This window comes from Sceloporus occidentalis, unplaced genomic scaffold (assembly GCF_023333645.1).
Source record: "Sceloporus occidentalis isolate IW3139 unplaced genomic scaffold, rSceOcc1.0.p SCAF_53, whole genome shotgun sequence".
In the NCBI taxonomy this organism is placed as follows: domain Eukaryota; kingdom Metazoa; phylum Chordata; class Lepidosauria; order Squamata; family Phrynosomatidae; genus Sceloporus; species Sceloporus occidentalis.
The window spans coordinates 432,807-450,797 of record NW_028317033.1 but is presented as its reverse complement, the minus strand read 5'-3'; the positions used below and the strand labels follow the sequence as shown (position 1 = coordinate 450,797).

At 43.9% G+C, this 17,991-nt stretch overlaps 1 protein-coding gene across 1 annotated transcript in view; it reads right to left on the bottom strand.

Moving 5' to 3' along the window:
• Positions 1 to 15,528, bottom strand: part of LOC149288081 (alpha-1,4-N-acetylglucosaminyltransferase-like) — a 29,107-nt gene extending 13,579 nt beyond the window's left edge. The window contains exon 1 of the mRNA XM_089491945.1: positions 15,211 to 15,528. Within this exon, the coding sequence (XP_089348071.1) occupies positions 15,211 to 15,528 (318 nt within the window). The remainder of the gene's footprint in view (positions 1 to 15,210) is intronic.
• Between the last annotated feature and the right edge of the window lie 2,463 nt (positions 15,529 to 17,991).

Genomic DNA, 17,991 nt, shown 5'->3' with positions numbered 1-17,991 from the left:
AAAAGCGCACTTCCCAAATGTGGCATTTTAAATCTCAAACAACACGACAAACCCATGCATGTCGGGTATCACTGCACTCAGGAGATGTTCCTGAACACACATTGGGGTGTTGTTTGACAGTGACATATACCAGAACCTGTATATCTATAACTAAAGTACAATTTGTGCCAACTATTACAAAGTGTGACAAAGTGTAGTTGTATAATTGGTGCATGGAAAGGGTTAAAATAACAGCATCTGGAATACCCTGGGGTGTCTAGTTTTCAAAAATATATGGTTTGACGGAGTTAAATTGAGTTAACCGGCTTCAAAGATATTCCAAAGAGGAGATGGAGGCAGAATGACCAAATGACCACCTGAATTACGCATGCCCCAAAAGTAGCCTTTTACCAGCCAAACAATCTGACAAGCCCATGCATGTGGGGTATCGCTGTACTCAGGAGATATTCCTGAACACATATTGGGGTGTTGGTAGACAGTGGCATATACTAGGACCTGTATATCTATAACTAAAGTACAATTTGTGTGGGGAAAAACTACTATTACAAAGTTTGACAAAGTGTAGTTGTATGATTTGTGCATGGAAAGGGTTAAAATAAGAGCATTTGGAATACCCTGGGGTGTCTAGTTTTCAAAAATATATGGTTTGAATGGGTTAAATTGAGTTAACCGGCTTCAAAGATGTTCCAAAGAGGAGATGGAGGCAGAATGACCAGATTTGTTAAAAAACGCTGCTTGTACTTATTGCCCTATAACTTACAAAAAACAGCAAAAAAACATAAAAACATTGGGTATTTCTAAACTCAGGACAAGTAGTAGAATCTATTTAGCTAGTTTTTTTACTTGCTTTTTTAGGTGAGTAAAAGATTTTTCAAATAAAAGTCATAAAATGTGTTTTTTTTCAATTTTTCACCATGTTTTTTTAATTTTTTTATAGTAAATAAGATGATACGATCAAAATAATGGTATCTGAAGAAAGCCCATCTTGTCCTGAAAAAAACAATATATAACTTATGTGGGAACACTAAATGGGTGAGGAGAAAATTACAGCTGAACACAAGCACCACAAAAGTGTCAAAACAGCCTCGGTCCCACAGGGTACAAAACGAAAAATGAGCCCGCTCCTTAAGGGGTTAAATTAAAACATTGTTTGTTTTTGTTTAGTTTTTTTACTTTATTTAAATCCACCATGTTAAATAAAGTTGTTTTTTTTTTACTTTATTTAACATGGAGAATGTTAAATAAAGTTAAAACAACAACAAAAAAACGGTGCTTTAATTTAAGTCCCGGGTCGGGGCGCCGAACGGTTGCTCGTGAAGCTTTCAACAACCGCCCCTCACTCTCCGTGGGCGGCGAGCAGTTGCTCGTAAAGTTTTCAGCAACCGCTCGGCGCTCCTAACTCTCTGAGCTAGGGGATGTTATGATGTTATATTCCGGCGCTCAGCTGTAAACGCCGGCACCACGACGGAATCACGGAGAGTTAGGGGCGCCGAGCGGTTGCTGAAAACTTTACGAGCAACTGCTCGCCGCCCCTGCCCGGGACTTAAATTAAAGCATCGTTTTTTTTTTTACTTTATTTAACATCCAGAGCGGCAGAGCGAGAAGACGGACGCCTCCTGCTCCCACCGCAGGACTCAACAAGGTATGTAACGATAATGAGAAGTAGGGAGAGGGGGTGAGGGGAAGGCAGTGAGAAGGGGCAGAGGGGGGGAAGGCAGTGAGAAGGGGCAGGGGGGAGGCAGTTAGAAGGGGCAGAGGGGGGAGGCAGTGAGATGGGGCGGGGGGGGCAGTGAGATGAGGCAGAGGGGGGGAAGGCAGTGAGAAGGGGCAGAGGTGGTAGCTAGTGAGAAAGGGGAGTTTTGTGACAAGATTTTTTCCTTTCCTTTTTTGGGATGGAGGGCACCACAGGAGTAGTCTGCACAGGGCGCCGGAACACTTAAGGCCGGCTCTGGTTGCGGAAGTCTAGACGGGAGATTACGAAGGAGTGGATTAGTTGTTTTGTGGTGCTGGCAGTCAGGAAAGGACGAATTTTGGAAATGTTATGCAGTTGGAAGTGGCAAGATTTAGAAAGTGATTTGATGTGAGGGACAAAAGATAGGTTAGAGTCTAGGGTCACTCCGAGGCAGCGGACATGTGGTCAGAGAGGGGAATAGAGTTAGAGGGAGGGATTAGAAATAGCTCTGATGAGTTCAAGGTAAGCAGACAATGCAATAAATCATCTCAAACGACAAGTCGGATGCTGGGTTGCATAGGGAGAGGCATTAGTAGCAGGAAGTTGATTATGCCACTTTACAGATCTCTGGTCACACCTAGAGTATTGCTTACAGTTCTGAGATCCCATCTCTAGAAGGATATTGACACATTAAAGAAACTTCAGAGGGGGAGCTAAAAAAATGGGTTTGGAAGAAACAAGAGAGAGGGGATGCAAAAGGAACACTTAGATATTTAAAGAGTTTTAACAAAGTACAGAAGGCAAGATTATTTGAAAAGACTAGTAATGTTAGAACAAGAGCTCATATTCTAAAACTAGAGGGTCAGATGCTTAGATGTAATGCAGGGAAGTTCTTCTTTACTGACAGATTAGTAGAAAAAATAAACAGTCTTCAAGCAGAAGTGATAGAAGCTAATACAGTGAGGGAATTTAAACAGGCATGGAATAGACATAAAGCTATCCTCACTATAGGACCAGACCAAGGACTGATAAGGGTTGAAAAGATGGGCAGACTAGATGGGCCAAATGGTTCTTATCTACCGTCAAATTATATGTTTCAATGTTCTTTGAAAGGGTTCACATACTTTTTCTTGTAAAAACCAAATCTCACTGGTGAATCATGGAAAGTTAAGGAACATTTCCATAAAAGGGCCTTTCGTACCATGATGTCTCCTCGCCAGCTAACATCCAAATACATCTCTGATCAGGTGTTTTGCTAGGTTCCAAAAATATCTGGGGATTAATCCCAATAGTAACTATAAGGTGTGATTTGCTGTGTGATTTCTTTTTGCCAATTCCTTTTTTTGTATACATTCTTGAAATAGTATGTGCTATTTAATAAATATTGCATTAATATTTTGTATGGAAAAATACCCCCCCTCCTCCCAAGATTAGTGTCTGTAGTTCCCCAAAGTAGTAGGGTCAGTTCTGGCCAGGTTTAGCTATGGTTTTTTGGCTTCTCACTCTAAATCCAATTTACGCTAACACCACACACTCACTCTAACAGATACATACACACACTCTGTCTTTCACCCTCCAGGTGCCACTATTCAGTAGAAAGAGGGAAGTGTACAGAGAGCTGGTGAGACCTCGCTTAGAGTATTGTGTACAGTAGGGCTGCAACTAACGATTAGTATTTTTGATTAATCGATTAATCAGATAAAAAATAAATGTAAAGTTTTCATTTTTAAAAAATAATTTAATAAACAAACAGAATAAAAAACTTTGATAAAAATGCATTTCTTGTGTTTATTTTCCAACCTGCCCCCCCCCCCCCCAGTTATGCACATTTGAGCCCAGGCTTGCCACACTGTCTCCCAGATATGCCACATGCCTCCCAGATATGCCACATGCCTCCCACATATGCCATATACCTCCTGATATGCCACTGTGCCCCCTGATAGGCCTTATATCCCAGTATGCCTTATACCCCCAGATGTTCTACTCCGTCCTCCCCAGATATGCCTTATACCCCCCAGATATGCCTTATACCCCCCAGATATGCCATAGTGCCCTCATAGATTCACAGAGTCTTTCGCAGACTCTTTCGCAGCACACTGACACAATAAACACAGGAGTAATCTTCACTGCCCCAAGGATTTAGATTCCCCTTAGTTTGCCCCCCTTTACCTCTAACTGCACCTTAAGTTAACCTTATTAAATTAATTAAATTAACTCTCAGTCCTCAGCATTAAATTGAAAGACCCCATCAACCATAACTGTCCCTAAATTAACCCTAAAGACCCCATCAACCATAACTGTCCCTAAATTAACCTTAACGACCCCATCAACCATAACCGCCCCTAAATTAACCCTAAAGACCCCATCAACCATAATTGCCTCTAAATTAACCCTAACGACCCCATCAACCATAACTGCCTCTAAATTAACCCTAAATACCCCAACTTCCCCTAAATTAACCCTAAATTAACCCTAAATACCCCATTAACCATAATTGCCCCTAAATTAACCCTAAAGACCCTATTAACCACAACTGCCCCTAAATTAACCCCCACATCCCCTATTAGTTTTATACTTACTGTTAGATGAGTTGCTGAGCAGTGTGGATGCTATAAGGAAAGGGGTGGGGCCAATCATCAGTGTGACTGCAGGGAGGGACTGAAAAGCAGAAAGGGGTGGGGCCAATCATCAGTGTGACTGCAGGGAGGGACTGGAAAGCAGAAAGGGGCAGGGCCAATCATCAGAGTGACTGCAGGGAGGGACTGGAAAGCAGAAAGGGGTGGGGCCAATCATCAGAGTGACTTCAGGGAGGGACTGTAAGTAGTAACTGCTGTAAGTGATTTTGAATGAACCGGATTATAAAATGAGGGATATTTTTCAGAGCATTTGCTCTGAAAAAACCCTCATCTTATAATCGATAAAATCTAATTAACTAATCGATAATGAAATTCATTGGCAATGATTTTCATTATCGATTATTATCGATTTTATCGATTAGTTGTTGCAATCCTAGTGTACAGTACTGGAGACTGTATCTTTAGAAGGATATAGATATGTTGGAGAAAGTTCAGAAAGGCTACTGAAATGGTTCATAGATTGCAGTATAAAACTTAACAGGAAAGATTAAAGGATCTTAACATATATAGCCTGGAAGAAAGTCATGACAGGGGGGATATGATAGAAACATTTAATTACTTAAAGAGAATCAACATGATAAAGAAAGAGATTTAATTTAAAAAAGAAATACTACCACAACAAGAGGACATACTTTTAAGGTAGATGGGCAAAAGTAATATTAGGAAATATTACTTTATACAGAAACGGTGGTGGATGCATGGAACAGCCTTCCAGCAGAAGTGGTAGATGTTAATACAGTGAAGTAGATATTAGATAACACCAGGGAAAGTATTCAGAGGTTGGGCAGGCTAGGTGGGCCAAATGGTTCTTATCTGCTGTCGCTTTCTATGCTTCTATGTTTAATCCTAGCCTCACACATACCCACTGACACCAAATACTAACACACACACTCTGCTAAAACCATACACTAACACCCACCCACATGCTCCAAATACCAATACATACTCACTGTAATATTGTAATGTGACCCAATGTCATCTTCTGCACTGCCCTATCGGGAAGCTTAGAGACCAGTGACGCACCGTAGGGGAAGCTCCCGCAATGCATGGCTAGGGGTGAGGAAGATTAGGTGCGGGATTTTGTTGCTGAATAGGTTCCTGAAGTTTTGTTTTGACTCCTCACATGTCTGACTAACCTCTGCCTTGTGATTTTGCACCTTGCTGACCTTATTTGTATTCCACCTGGCTATCCTGACACCTGCCTTGTGTACTGACCTTTTAGTTTAATGTACCGAACACGATCCTGGTGGGATCATCGAAATCCCTGTATGCCTTGGGGCTCAACTGTTTGCTAGTTGTTTCAGGGTCACGGCAGTCGTGACACTTAGACTTCTTGTGCAGACTGCCGAGCTGCTACTGTGTTAGGTGTTTGTTATGTGACTCCCCCCTGGGCACCTTACCTGGGCAACTGGGAGAGGGACAGGTGGGAGCACAGGACCCAGAAGGTGCTGAAGAAGGAAGCAGTAGGTAGCTCCAGAGACACAAGACAAGAGTACACTTCAACCTCAGAGTCCCCATTTGGGCTGACTGCCCAAAAACCTGAGACATCAAAAGAACATTTTATTTTACCCCACATGCCACCACGAAAAGGATAGGGTTGAGGGCTACATGGATTGAGGTCCATGCCCTCATAAGGGTTTATAAATACTTTTTAAGCACCAGAGCAGTGGATGGGGAAAAAGATGTATATGTCACAGTATACCCCATCCCAGATTTCTTTAATTATCCCCAGTCCTGAGAACCAGTTCCTTACAGCCCCACATAAAATGTTAATGTATAAATTAAACAGACAGGCTTAGGAACGTCCAGAAAACACATAGTAAGAAACCCTTATGGACATACCAGTACGCCTTGACTTTCTTGCACCGCTACACAGGAGATCAGGCTGTTGTTAGACAGCCTGGACTCCTCTCTGTCAGTAGAAGCCTGCTTGCTTTCTGCTGCCTGATCTCCTGTAACAGTTAAAAAGCTTGATCACGCGATCGGGCATTCCCTTCTGGGTCGAGTCACTGCTGACGTCACCCAGAAAGGTCTTTGGAGGCCAGGATAACCCTGCAAGGTCTGTCTAGACTGGCATTAATGACATTAATAATAATGTTCCATGGGTTCCACTCCCTTTTCTTTCTACACACTTGACCATTACACGTTACGAATCGCTGCCACTGCTCCGCGTTCAGACGGCGCCGATACATGATGTCCATGAGTTCTGCTGCTCTCGTACCTGTATAACTTCTCTCCTCTGTGCTGTGGGATTCCTTAATCACTGCATATTTTCGGACCTATGCAGAACGGACCTATGCCTGGTCCCGTGGTTCGTTTATACCGCATGTGTCATCTCAAGGGTTACTCTCTTTTATTACTATTTTCATTATTGTTAACATTGCCTTTTTTTGCTTCTCTTGCACAATGTTGTGTTGGGAGCTACTGATGTAATTTACTCCAATTTTACCTGCCCCCTCCTTTTCCTTTCTGTATCCTTCCCCAAAACATTTGAAAAGACAATAAAATTTGATTTACCCTAATAATAATGTTCAAGAGGTCCCTAAGAGGACCTGTAAGCATACTGCCCTGATAACAGTGCAATTTTTTAAAAGATAAAAAAAATACAAAAAATAAAATAGATAAAAAAAAAAGATTATTATAATAATAATAAAAGAAAAAAACCTTACATCCCATTGCCGTAGCACATCTCAAAGGTATAACCCCCTGCCCCCATTCACAACCCCCAAACCTAATAAGCCATAAGTATGGAAAAATACTACCCTATAGGGTACTATATTTAAGGGATGGATATGGCCCTCTAGAACAAAAAATCTAAGCATGTGGAGATGCAGCTAAACAATTTTGGCAGGGTTTCTCTGCCATAAGAAAACAGAATATCTCAACAAAAATAGCTCTCTTGGTAAGGCCAGACTGGATGACCCACTCGGGGACACAGGTAGACATATAGGAGAAAAGACAAAAATAGTGCAATACTGTCTCTTTAAAAATATCTGTATACAATTTGTTATGAATAAACTCACAAACAAGCATGCACTGAGGGCCAGCTCAAGTGCAAAATGTGCTTTAGTAAAATTAGGGTTACTGGATACTTCTGTGAGAAAAAGTGCTCTTCTGAAAATAGAGCAGAATCAGGTACTTTCCATAAAGTGCTCAATGCTTGAGACAGTATTGCACTATTTTTGTATTTTTTGTCCTTACTCCTATATTTCCACCCGTGTCCCCGAGGAGGTCATCCAGTCCGGACAGATATCTGCTTTAAGGAGAGTATTTTGTCTCAGTCTATTTATTTTTGTATATACTATTCTCTGCCATAACACGTACCCTGTGCAAAAAAATCTAAGCAACACAGAAGCGTTGGTGAAAAAATAATTTCTGCAGCCAACTTTGACAGTAATTGGTGCCCAAATACCCATTTGTCAGCGACCGTGCGGACGACCGACCCGCAGCCTCTCACCGGAGTACCCGCGGGTCGGTCCTCCACAGCACCCACGTCGCGTCCAGCCGGCAGAGACGCGGCTCGGTCATAGCCGCATCCAGCCGGCACAACCTCGGGTCCGTCCTCGCTCCCGATGACGTCATCAGCCCGGGAACATTTAAAACCCAGCAGCTCCTGCTGCTGGGTACTTCGTATATTTTCTCTCTCTGCGTGTTCCTACTGCTAGCTATTGTTTGTTGTGACCCTGCTTGTTTAACGGACTTTGCTGATCTTCTGGATACCCTGACCCTGCTTGTTTAACGGACTTTGCTGATCTTCTGGATACCCTGACCCTGCTTGTTTAACGGACTTTGCTCATGTTCTGATACCACGACCCCGGCTTGTTTAACGGATTTTCGCAGATCTTCTGGATACCCTGACCCTGGCTTGCATACCGGACTCCGCCATATTTTTTCCTCACATTATACCAAGTCACAAATGGAGCCCGCAAGCCAATTTTTGGACGCCATGTCCACTCTCACCCAGCAGGTGTCTTCATTAACACAGTCTGTCCAAGACCTTCAGTCGAGCCATATCCAGCTTCATCAACAGCTCCAACAGCTTCAGACTACGCCTGCAGCTTCAGGGAGTCCGCCTATTGTGGCCCCTCCGCCTCTTCCGTTAGCTCAGGAAGGGGCCATGGCGTTAGAACCTCAAGTGGCCCTCCCGGACAAGTTTGCAGGAGACAGGAAGAAATACCGTACCTTTATTACATCCTGCCAGATACTGTTCAATCTGAAACCACGTACTTACGTCTCGGATTACGTCAAGATTCATACGGTGATTTCTCTCCTCCAGGAAGAACCCCAACTATGGGCTCACCACTTACTGCACACCCAGAGTCCAGTCCTGGATTCTTGGGCCACTTTTCGTCATGCACTAGATTCTATGTATGAGGATCCGTTTAGAGTCTCCACCGCTACCACTAATCTACGGGCCCTCAAACAGGGGCGCCGACCGGTAGAGGAATATATCACGGAATTCCGCCGCATATCTCTAGAGACCACGTGGAACGAATCGGCATTACTCGATCAATTTCGTCTGGGCTTATCGGATGCCCTTAAAGATGAGCTGGCACGAGTCGGTATTCCCAACTCCTTGGACGAGCTTACCCACTTGGCGACCCAAATTGACCGCCGCCTGAGGGAAAGAAAAGCAGAACGGGGTCCCACGTCCTTTACCTCAGGTTTTAACCGTTTCCCGGTACCGTATTCGCCTTCACGAGCACCCACTCCTGCCGAAGAACCCATGCAGATAGGGCTTGTGAAAGGCCATTTGACACCTGAAGAAAGATCCAGACGCAGATCACTAAACTTGTGCCTGTACTGCGGTAAACCGGGACATACAGTTAACAACTGCCATAACCACCACCATCGCTATGATGGTAAGAATATTGTCACACAGAAAAGACTTATTTCACCCCACGTTTGCACACCGCATTTATCAATCTCTCTTTCCTTGCAGTGGACTAAAAAGCCTATCCTCCTCTCTGCAATGATTGATTCCGGAGCAAGTGGATGCTTCTTGGACGTGGAGCTAGCCAAGACCTGGGCAATTCCTACACAACGGAGATCAAGCCCTATTCATATCCAGCTGGTTGACGGCAGCCCCCTTAAGTCGGGACCGATTACCCAAGAGACTATTCCATTAATCGTTTCCATCGGTGACAAGCATCACGAATTGCTCCAGTTTGACATCGTTCCAGCCCCCACTTTCCCTATCATCCTGGGCCTCCCATGGCTCCGAAGTCACAATCCTGTTATTAATTGGGAGACCGGGACATTAACCTTTTCATCATTATTTTGCACCAATAAATGTTTATTACCTTCAGCACTATGTTTGACCACTGATTATTCCTTGGCCGCCGCCATTCCTCCAGCGTATCATCAATTTCTGGATGTATTTGAAAAGAAAAAAGCTGAGACGTTGCCCCCACATCGCTCATATGATTGCCCCATTGAGCTCCTCCCTGGGGCGTCCATCCCTTTTGGACGAATATTTCCTCTCTCAGAACCAGAACTTGCCACCCTCAAAGAATATATTGACGAGAATTTGGCCAAAGGCTTTATCCGGCCTTCTACCTCCCCTGCTGGTGCTGGCATCTTTTTTGTCAAAAAGAAGGATGGAGAATTACGCCCGTGCATCGACTACAGAGGGTTAAACAACATAACTGTTAAAAATCGCTACCCTCTTCCATTAATCTCTGAGCTCATGAATCATGCCCGTACGGCCCAGGTATTCACAAAACTTGATTTACGGGGCGCCTATAATCTCGTACGAATACGCAACGGGGATGAATGGAAAACGGCCTTCCGATCCAGATACGGTCATTTTGAGTATTTGGTCATGCCATTCGGACTATGTGATGCCCCTGCTACATTTCAATATTTTATAAATGATATTTTTCGGGACGTCTTGGATAAATTCATCATTATCTACCTAGACGACATTCTCATTTATTCCTCCTCGCTTACCGCTCACCGTGAGCACGTCAAAATGGTACTTAATCGTCTCAGACAACACCAGTTATACGCCAAAGCAGAGAAATGCGTCTTTGAAACCTCTACTGTGGAATTCTTGGGGTTTATACTATCCCCTAATTGTATCAAGATGGATCCTAAAAAGGTGACAGCTGTTTTACGATGGCCTCCGCCCTCTGACCGCAAAGGGGTCCAACGCTTTGTAGGATTTGCGAACTTTTACCGAAGATTCATTAGGGACTTTTCTAAGGTTATCCAGCCTATTACTGCACTTACCTCGAAACACTCTACTTTTCAATGGACGGCAGCGGCGCAAACTGCATTTGAGACGTTAAAGAAAAAATGTACCACAGCTCCTATCCTATCGCTTCCGGAACCTTCCAAACCCTACACGTTGGAGGTTGATGCTTCTGATACAGCGGTTGGAGCTATTTTGTCTCAGCGCCAAGAGAGTGATGGTCAACTACACCCGGTGGCATTCTTCTCCCGGACACTGACGCCACCGGAACGAAATTATGATGTGGGAGAGCGAGAATTACTGGCCATTAAGTTGGCTCTGGAGGAGTGGAGACATCTCCTTGAAGGGGCACCTCACCCCATCATTGTATTTACAGATCATAAAAATCTGGAATATCTGCGTTCTGCAAGACGTCTGCAACCCCGGCAGGCCAGATGGGCACTCTTCTTTTCACGTTTCCAGCTCCACATCACCTATCGCCCAGGGTCCCGCAATGGCAAGGCCGACGCATTATCACGCCTGTCAGATGAGGTCCCAACTACTACCAGTGAGGTTGACACCATTCTCCAACCTTATCACTTCTTGGCTTCCACACAATCCATCTGGGACATGCTACGTAGCTACTCCTCTCCCTCCAACATACCCACACGACCACTTCTATCCCGGCACAACGGTCTTTACTATCACCATCAAAAGATATATGTTCCACCCGAAACCCGTCTACAGATCCTTCAACTTCATCATGATATTCCGGCTGCCGGACATGGAGGTATTCGGGTCACCCAAGACCTTATAAAACGTTCCTTCTGGTGGCCTGACCTAGAGCAAGACGTCCAATCATATGTATCCTCCTGCGTTACATGTGCTAGGGCAAAAGACATGCATTCGAAACCTTCGGGTCTTCTCCAACCACTTCCAGTTCCAGAGAGACCTTGGGGAAATATTTCTATGGACTTTATTACAGACCTACCTCCCTCCCAAAAATGTACCACCCTGATGGTTGTAGTGGACCGTTTCTCCAAAATGGCACACTTCCTTCCTTATACCGGGCTTCCTTCTGCTGTCGAGACTGCCATCCTATTCACTCGGGAGATATTCCGACTTCACGGATTACCAGATAATATTGTATCTGACAGAGGTACTCAATTTACCTCAAAATTCTGGAAAGCATTTTGCCAGGAACTCCACATTCAACGCTGTCTCTCTACAGCCTTTCACCCACAGAGTAATGGTCAAACCGAACGCACCAATCAAACCTTGGAACAATATCTACGATGCTTTTCCACTTACCTACAGGATGATTGGGCCCAATTCCTCCCTCTCGCAGAGTTTGCCTATAACAATCATGTTCACAGTTCCATTAAGATGTCTCCATTTTTTGCCAGTTATGGTTATAATCCCTCTATGCTCCCAGGGGCTCCCATCCTCAACACTGTTCCATCTGTCACGGAACATGTGCGAAACCTTACGCAAACCTACATGGTGATTCGCAATACGCTAAAACAAGCTCAGCAACGCTATAAACAATATGCGGACACCCATCGATCTCCAGCCCCTACTTACCAAGTGGGGGACAAGGTATGGCTCTCCACCAGACATCTCAAGGTATCCGGGCCTACGCGGAAACTAGGACCAAGATTTGTGGGCCCTTATCTCATATGCGAAATTATCTCTCCATTAGCCATCAAGTTACGTCTCCCACACACCATGAAAATCCACCCAGTATTCCACGTATCTTTATTAAAACCATGGGTTAAAAATCGATTTTCAGGACGGCAAATTTCCGTCCCGGAACCTGTTATTTTAGACGGCGCAGAAGAATATGAAGTGGAGGAGGTATTGGATTCCAGAATTCATAAGGGGCAATTACAATATCTCATTCACTGGAAAGGCTATGAAGCAGTGGATAGGTCATGGGAACCGGCGAGAGATGTGCATGCTCCTGCATTGGTTCATGCTTTTCATTTCAGACATCCTGATCGTCCTAAACCTTTACGTGTCCGGAGGCCCCGCCTTAGGGGGGGAACTGTCAGCACCCACGTCGCGTCCAGCCGGCAGAGACGCGGCTCGGTCATAGCCGCATCCAGCCGGCACAACCTCGGGTCCGTCCTCGCTCGCGTTCACGCCGCATCTAGCCGGTGCGCGCGAAATCCCGCCTCCCTTTTCTCTGCTTCAGGAGGGTGGGGGCCGCGCGCACTCCCGATGACGTCATCAGCCCGGGAACATTTAAAACCCAGCAGCTCCTGCTGCTGGGTACTTGGTATTTTCTCTCTCTGCGTGTTCCTACTGCTAACTATTGTTTGTTGTGACCCTGCTTGTTTAACGGACTTTGCTGATCTTCTGGATACCCTGACCCTGCTTGTTTAACGGACTTTGCTGATCTTCTGGATACCCTGACCCTGCTTGTTTAACGGACTTTGCTCATGTTCTGATACCACGACCCCGGCTTGTTTAACGGATTTTCGCAGATCTTCTGGATACCCTGACCCTGGCTTGCATACCGGACTCAGCCATATTTTTTCCTCACACCATTATAGGATACTCTGAATTGTCTGCTTTACATAAATATATATTTTGTGGGTGTTTTTGGTTTATTTGTTTAAAATTAGAGTAGCAATCCCATCTACCTAATGTAAAATTTCGATCCTCCTGTCTCCCCCCCCCCAAACTTACCGGTGCTTCGGAGTCCCAGGTGTGTAGCCGGGGCAGTGTGTAGACATCTACGCAATTCGCGTAGACAACTTCCGGTGCTAACAGGAAGGAGGTGCGGTTAGCAGCGGGGTATCTCTGCGTCCATCGCGCAGACCTTCCCCGGCTGTCAGAGATCAAAGTTCCCCTCACCGGAGAATTCTCTCTGACAGCTGGGGAAGGTCTGCGTGATGGACACCCCCTGCTGCTAACCGCACCTCCTTCCGGCTGCAGCGGAAGTTGCCTACGCGAATCGCGTAGATGTCTAGATGCTGCCCGGACAACACACCGGGAGTCAGAAGCACCGGTAAGTTTTTTTTGGGGGGGTGTTAAATGGGGGTCATAAGGCATTTCTGTAGGCAGAGTGCTCTATGAAATGCCTTTTAACTAGACTTGGGCACCAGGGGGCTCTTCGTGTTTGTCTTCGTGCTCGTCTTCGTGCAAAAAAAAATCTTCGTATTCCGCGAATATTCACCTGTTCCTGTCTTCTCTTCGGGCGAATATTCGTGGATATTCTTCGTGTTCGTTTTTTCTTAGTTTTTTTCCGGGTTAAGGGGTTAATAAGGGGTTAACGAGTACCGCAGCAGCTCTGATGCCAGGAGTTTAAATGATGCCATATGAGCAAATGTATTGGTCGTCAGCAGGGGGCTCGTCTGCCAATGGTTGATGGCAGACGAGCCCCCTGCTGGCGACCAATAGGGTCGCTCGTACAGACTGTTAAACTCCTTGTGCCGTAACTTGTCCGGCAGATACCATTGGTCTCCCTCTTCTATCATTTATTAACTGATAGAACAGGGAGACCAGTGGGATCTGCCGGACAAGTTGCTTCATTAGGGGTTAACTTTTTAAAGTCTGTACGAGCGACTCTGTTGGTCGCTTGTACAGACTTTTAGGCTCCTAGTGCCGTAACTTGTCCTGCAGATCCCACTGGTCTCCCTGTTCTATCAGTTAAATGTCCGTACGAACGACCAATAAAGTCGCTTGTACGGACATTTAACTGATAGAACAGGGAGACCAGTGGGATCTGCCGGGTAAGTTGCTGCATTAGGGGTTAACCTTAAGGGGTTAAGGGGCCGTGCGAGTGAGCCTATTGGTCGCTTGCACGGCCCTTTAACCTACGGATTTCCGCTCCCGTTATCTAACGCAGCATCGAAGGGGTTAACGGGAGCGGAAATCCATAGGTTCGCTGTCAGGGGTTACAAAGGCCGTGCGAGTGAGCCTATTGGTCACCTGCAGGATCTTCCTCTGGCATTAACCAATTGGTTGATGCCAGAAGAGGTCCCTGTAGGCGACCAATAGGCTCATTCGCACTGCCCTGTAACCCGTGACGGCGAACCTGCGGATTTCCGCTTCCGTGAACTGCCGCGATGCCGCGAAGATAAGGTAAGTTAGAAAGGGAAGGGACCGGAGAGAGTGGTAGATGAAGACGATCACGAAGATCTTCGTGGTGTGTGTCTTCGTCTTCGCCTACGTTTTACCGCCGCTGTCTTCTCTTCGACGTGTCTTCGGAACGAACACGAAAACGCACTCTTCGTGTTCGTTTTCATGTTCGCCCGAAGACGAATGCACAAGTCTACTTTTAACCCCTACTTTCTCTTTTTTGAGGCACAATTGTAAAGTATTTGAATGTAGAGGTTTTACCTAATTCTAGATCAACCATGAAGTTGGACGTGAGGGCTTTTTCAAATTAAATCACTGTGTTGCTATGTTCACAAAGTTCTTACTCACGTTCCAATTAACTCCCAGGCAACTCACGGGTTAAAGAATTTGTGAGTTATATTTTTTTATCCAACTCGCAAGTACTAGCAACAGTTAGCTAACAAAAAGTGCTCGAAACATTTTCCATTCTATTAAGAATATTATTTAAAACAAAGCAATGTGTCCTGTAACCTTTAGTGAAATTAATGAATTAACAAAATACACCCAAAAATATTTGGGCCTTGATTTATTTTTAGTATTTAAACTCAATCCACCAAATGAATATCTACAATATCTTCTGTGTATTAAACTGATCTTACCTTTTGATACCATTGAAAGAGCGGTGTATCTTTAATAACTTCCTTAATTTTGAAAGGGAAGATGTAGACATTCTGCAGAGATGAAATAGTTGGAAATCGCTTCCGTGTTCTGTTCTCGTCATCAGTCGTATTTATTTCTGGCAAACCTTTTATGAAGAAAACTATTGGCCTATCACTATATACACGAGCTGCTGATTCTATAGCACATAATACTAAGGGAGGTGGCTGTGACCTATTCCCTGATTCTAGAAATATTATACCATTGCCTTGGTTTAAAATATCCCCTGGATTCAAATAATTAGAAGTATTTTTTTCCATGTTGTTAGATGTTTTATAGGTAGAGACTAAAACCTCTTGGGTTACAATGTTCTCCTGATTTACTGATATAGTACTTTGACTTTGTGAATAGAAAGGAGTTGTGCTAGTCATTTCTATAATATGGTCATTCATTTGTGTTACAGTTTGTTTTGAAGTTATATTGCTGAATGTTGAATTTTTGTTAAAGAATAAAGATTTAAAATGAATGGTGCTCTGTTTATCAATGACTCTATAAAAGAATCCAAATGATGTCATAAATAGTATGAAGACAAATATCCTTATCGCTTTTAGCATTTTGAAAGCTTGGTGATAATATTGCTGTAGGAGAAAAGAAAAATAAATTATATTAGACAATAGTTTGCATTAACAATTTAGGCAGTTTCAGATTACATTAGTGAAAGTGTGTATATAGTATAAGTTTTCTTAAATAAAAAGTCTAGTCCCCAAAATTAAATTGTTTTATTTAATAAATAAAACCAGGTTTAAGTGTAAGCAGGAAGCATACTTAGGCACAACAGGAGTGTAAATAGGAGTGCAATAGGTACTAAAATCCTATGCCTATGCAAGAAGCATACTTAAGTATGCTTCCTACTTTTTGTGCACCCAGAGGATGAGTTAAAAGAGACATAACTAAATGGTGTATGTCCTAACTTTTATACAGGGGCGTACCTAGAGTATTTGGCACCTGGGGCGGATCTTGTATGTGGCACACCACATCCCCACATACACACACTTTAAAACTGCATAGCTTCTATCATTATATACTGGTGCAGACATTGAAGGTGGTACAGCATTACTGTTATCATTATATACTGAGGCAGACATTGACGGTGGTACAGCATTACACCTATCACTATATGCTGAGGCAGACATTGACGGGGTACAGCATAACACCTATCACTATATACTGAGGCAGACATTGACGGGGTACAGCATTACACCTATCACTATATACTGAGGCAGACATCGATGGGAGTACAGCATAACACCTATCACTATATACTGAGGCAGACAATGACGGTGGTACAGCATAAGACTTATCACTATATACTGAGGCAGACATTGACAGGGGTACAGCATAACACCTATCACTATATACTGAGGCAGACATTGGCGGTGGTACAGCGTAATCTCTATCACTATACATTGAGCCAGACATTGACAAGAGTGCAGCATAACCCCTATCACTATATACTAAGCCAAACATTGATGTGGTATAGGCCTACCACTTGAGTGTCTGGCTTAGTAGAAGGGATGCACCGAAATGAAAATTCAGCATTTAATTGGCCGAAACCGAAAATGAACCCCCCACCATAAAAAAAAATCTCACACTTTTATTTAAAGTAACACACCAAAATTGGACAAAAAAATTCAATAACAATATTAATATATATATATAATTAACAGCAATCACACTCCTATCATGCCCAGGCATACCCAGATTCCAGCATGTACTAGCTGATTTGGCATGCCCAGGTTTTAGCATGTGCTGGTTGCCTGGCCATGATAGGAGTGTGATTGCAGTTATCAATCATATATATATATATATGTATATATATATATTATTGTTCACATGTGAACTCAGCACTGGAGGCATAGAATCAGACATACAAATCCGGTATTTGCAGGTATACAATAATAATGTATGGAAACATAGCATTGTCGGTATAGATCAACTGGAAATCACACAAAAACTCAGCAATAAAAGTATAGATAAAAACCCCTAAATTATAGGCATAGATGAAAGGTTGCACAATCCAAAGCCAGCCCTGGCGTCCACGCTGCCCACATAGAACCTGACCAGCACCCAAATTGCACAAATAGGACTTACCATCTTTGTCCCCAAACAGGCCAGCATGAGTCAACTTTGTCCCCAAACAGCCCGGCCTGTGCCATCTTTGTCCCATAAACACCCTGCCTGTGTCATCTTGGTCCTCAAGGCTCAAACATCCTGCTTGTGCCATCTTTGCCTTTCCACAAATGAATTATGCATCTACGATACACACAAACACTTTTACAGTCACTCACTAATTCACACTTTCATTCACGCAATCATTTATTCTCTCACTCATTCACACAAATTTACATATTCATTAATGCATTCTCACAAACTCATTAATTATCTCCCTCATTCAGACAGTTCATCCACACATTCATTCATTCTCTCAATCATTCACAGAATGCATCCACACATGAATTCATTCATTCTCTCACTCATTCTCTGTTTATTTATTTCAATATACTTACTATGCTCTTTCTCACTATCTACCCTCTCTCCCTCACTTCTCACTATCTACCCCCCTCTCCCTCGCTTCTCACTATTTACCCCTTCTCCCTCGGTTTTCATTATCTACCCCCCTCTCCCTCGCTTCTCACTATCTACTAGACTTGCGCATTCGTCTTCGGGCGAACATGAAAACGAGCACGAAGAGGCCGTTTTTTTGTTCGTTCCGAAGACACGCC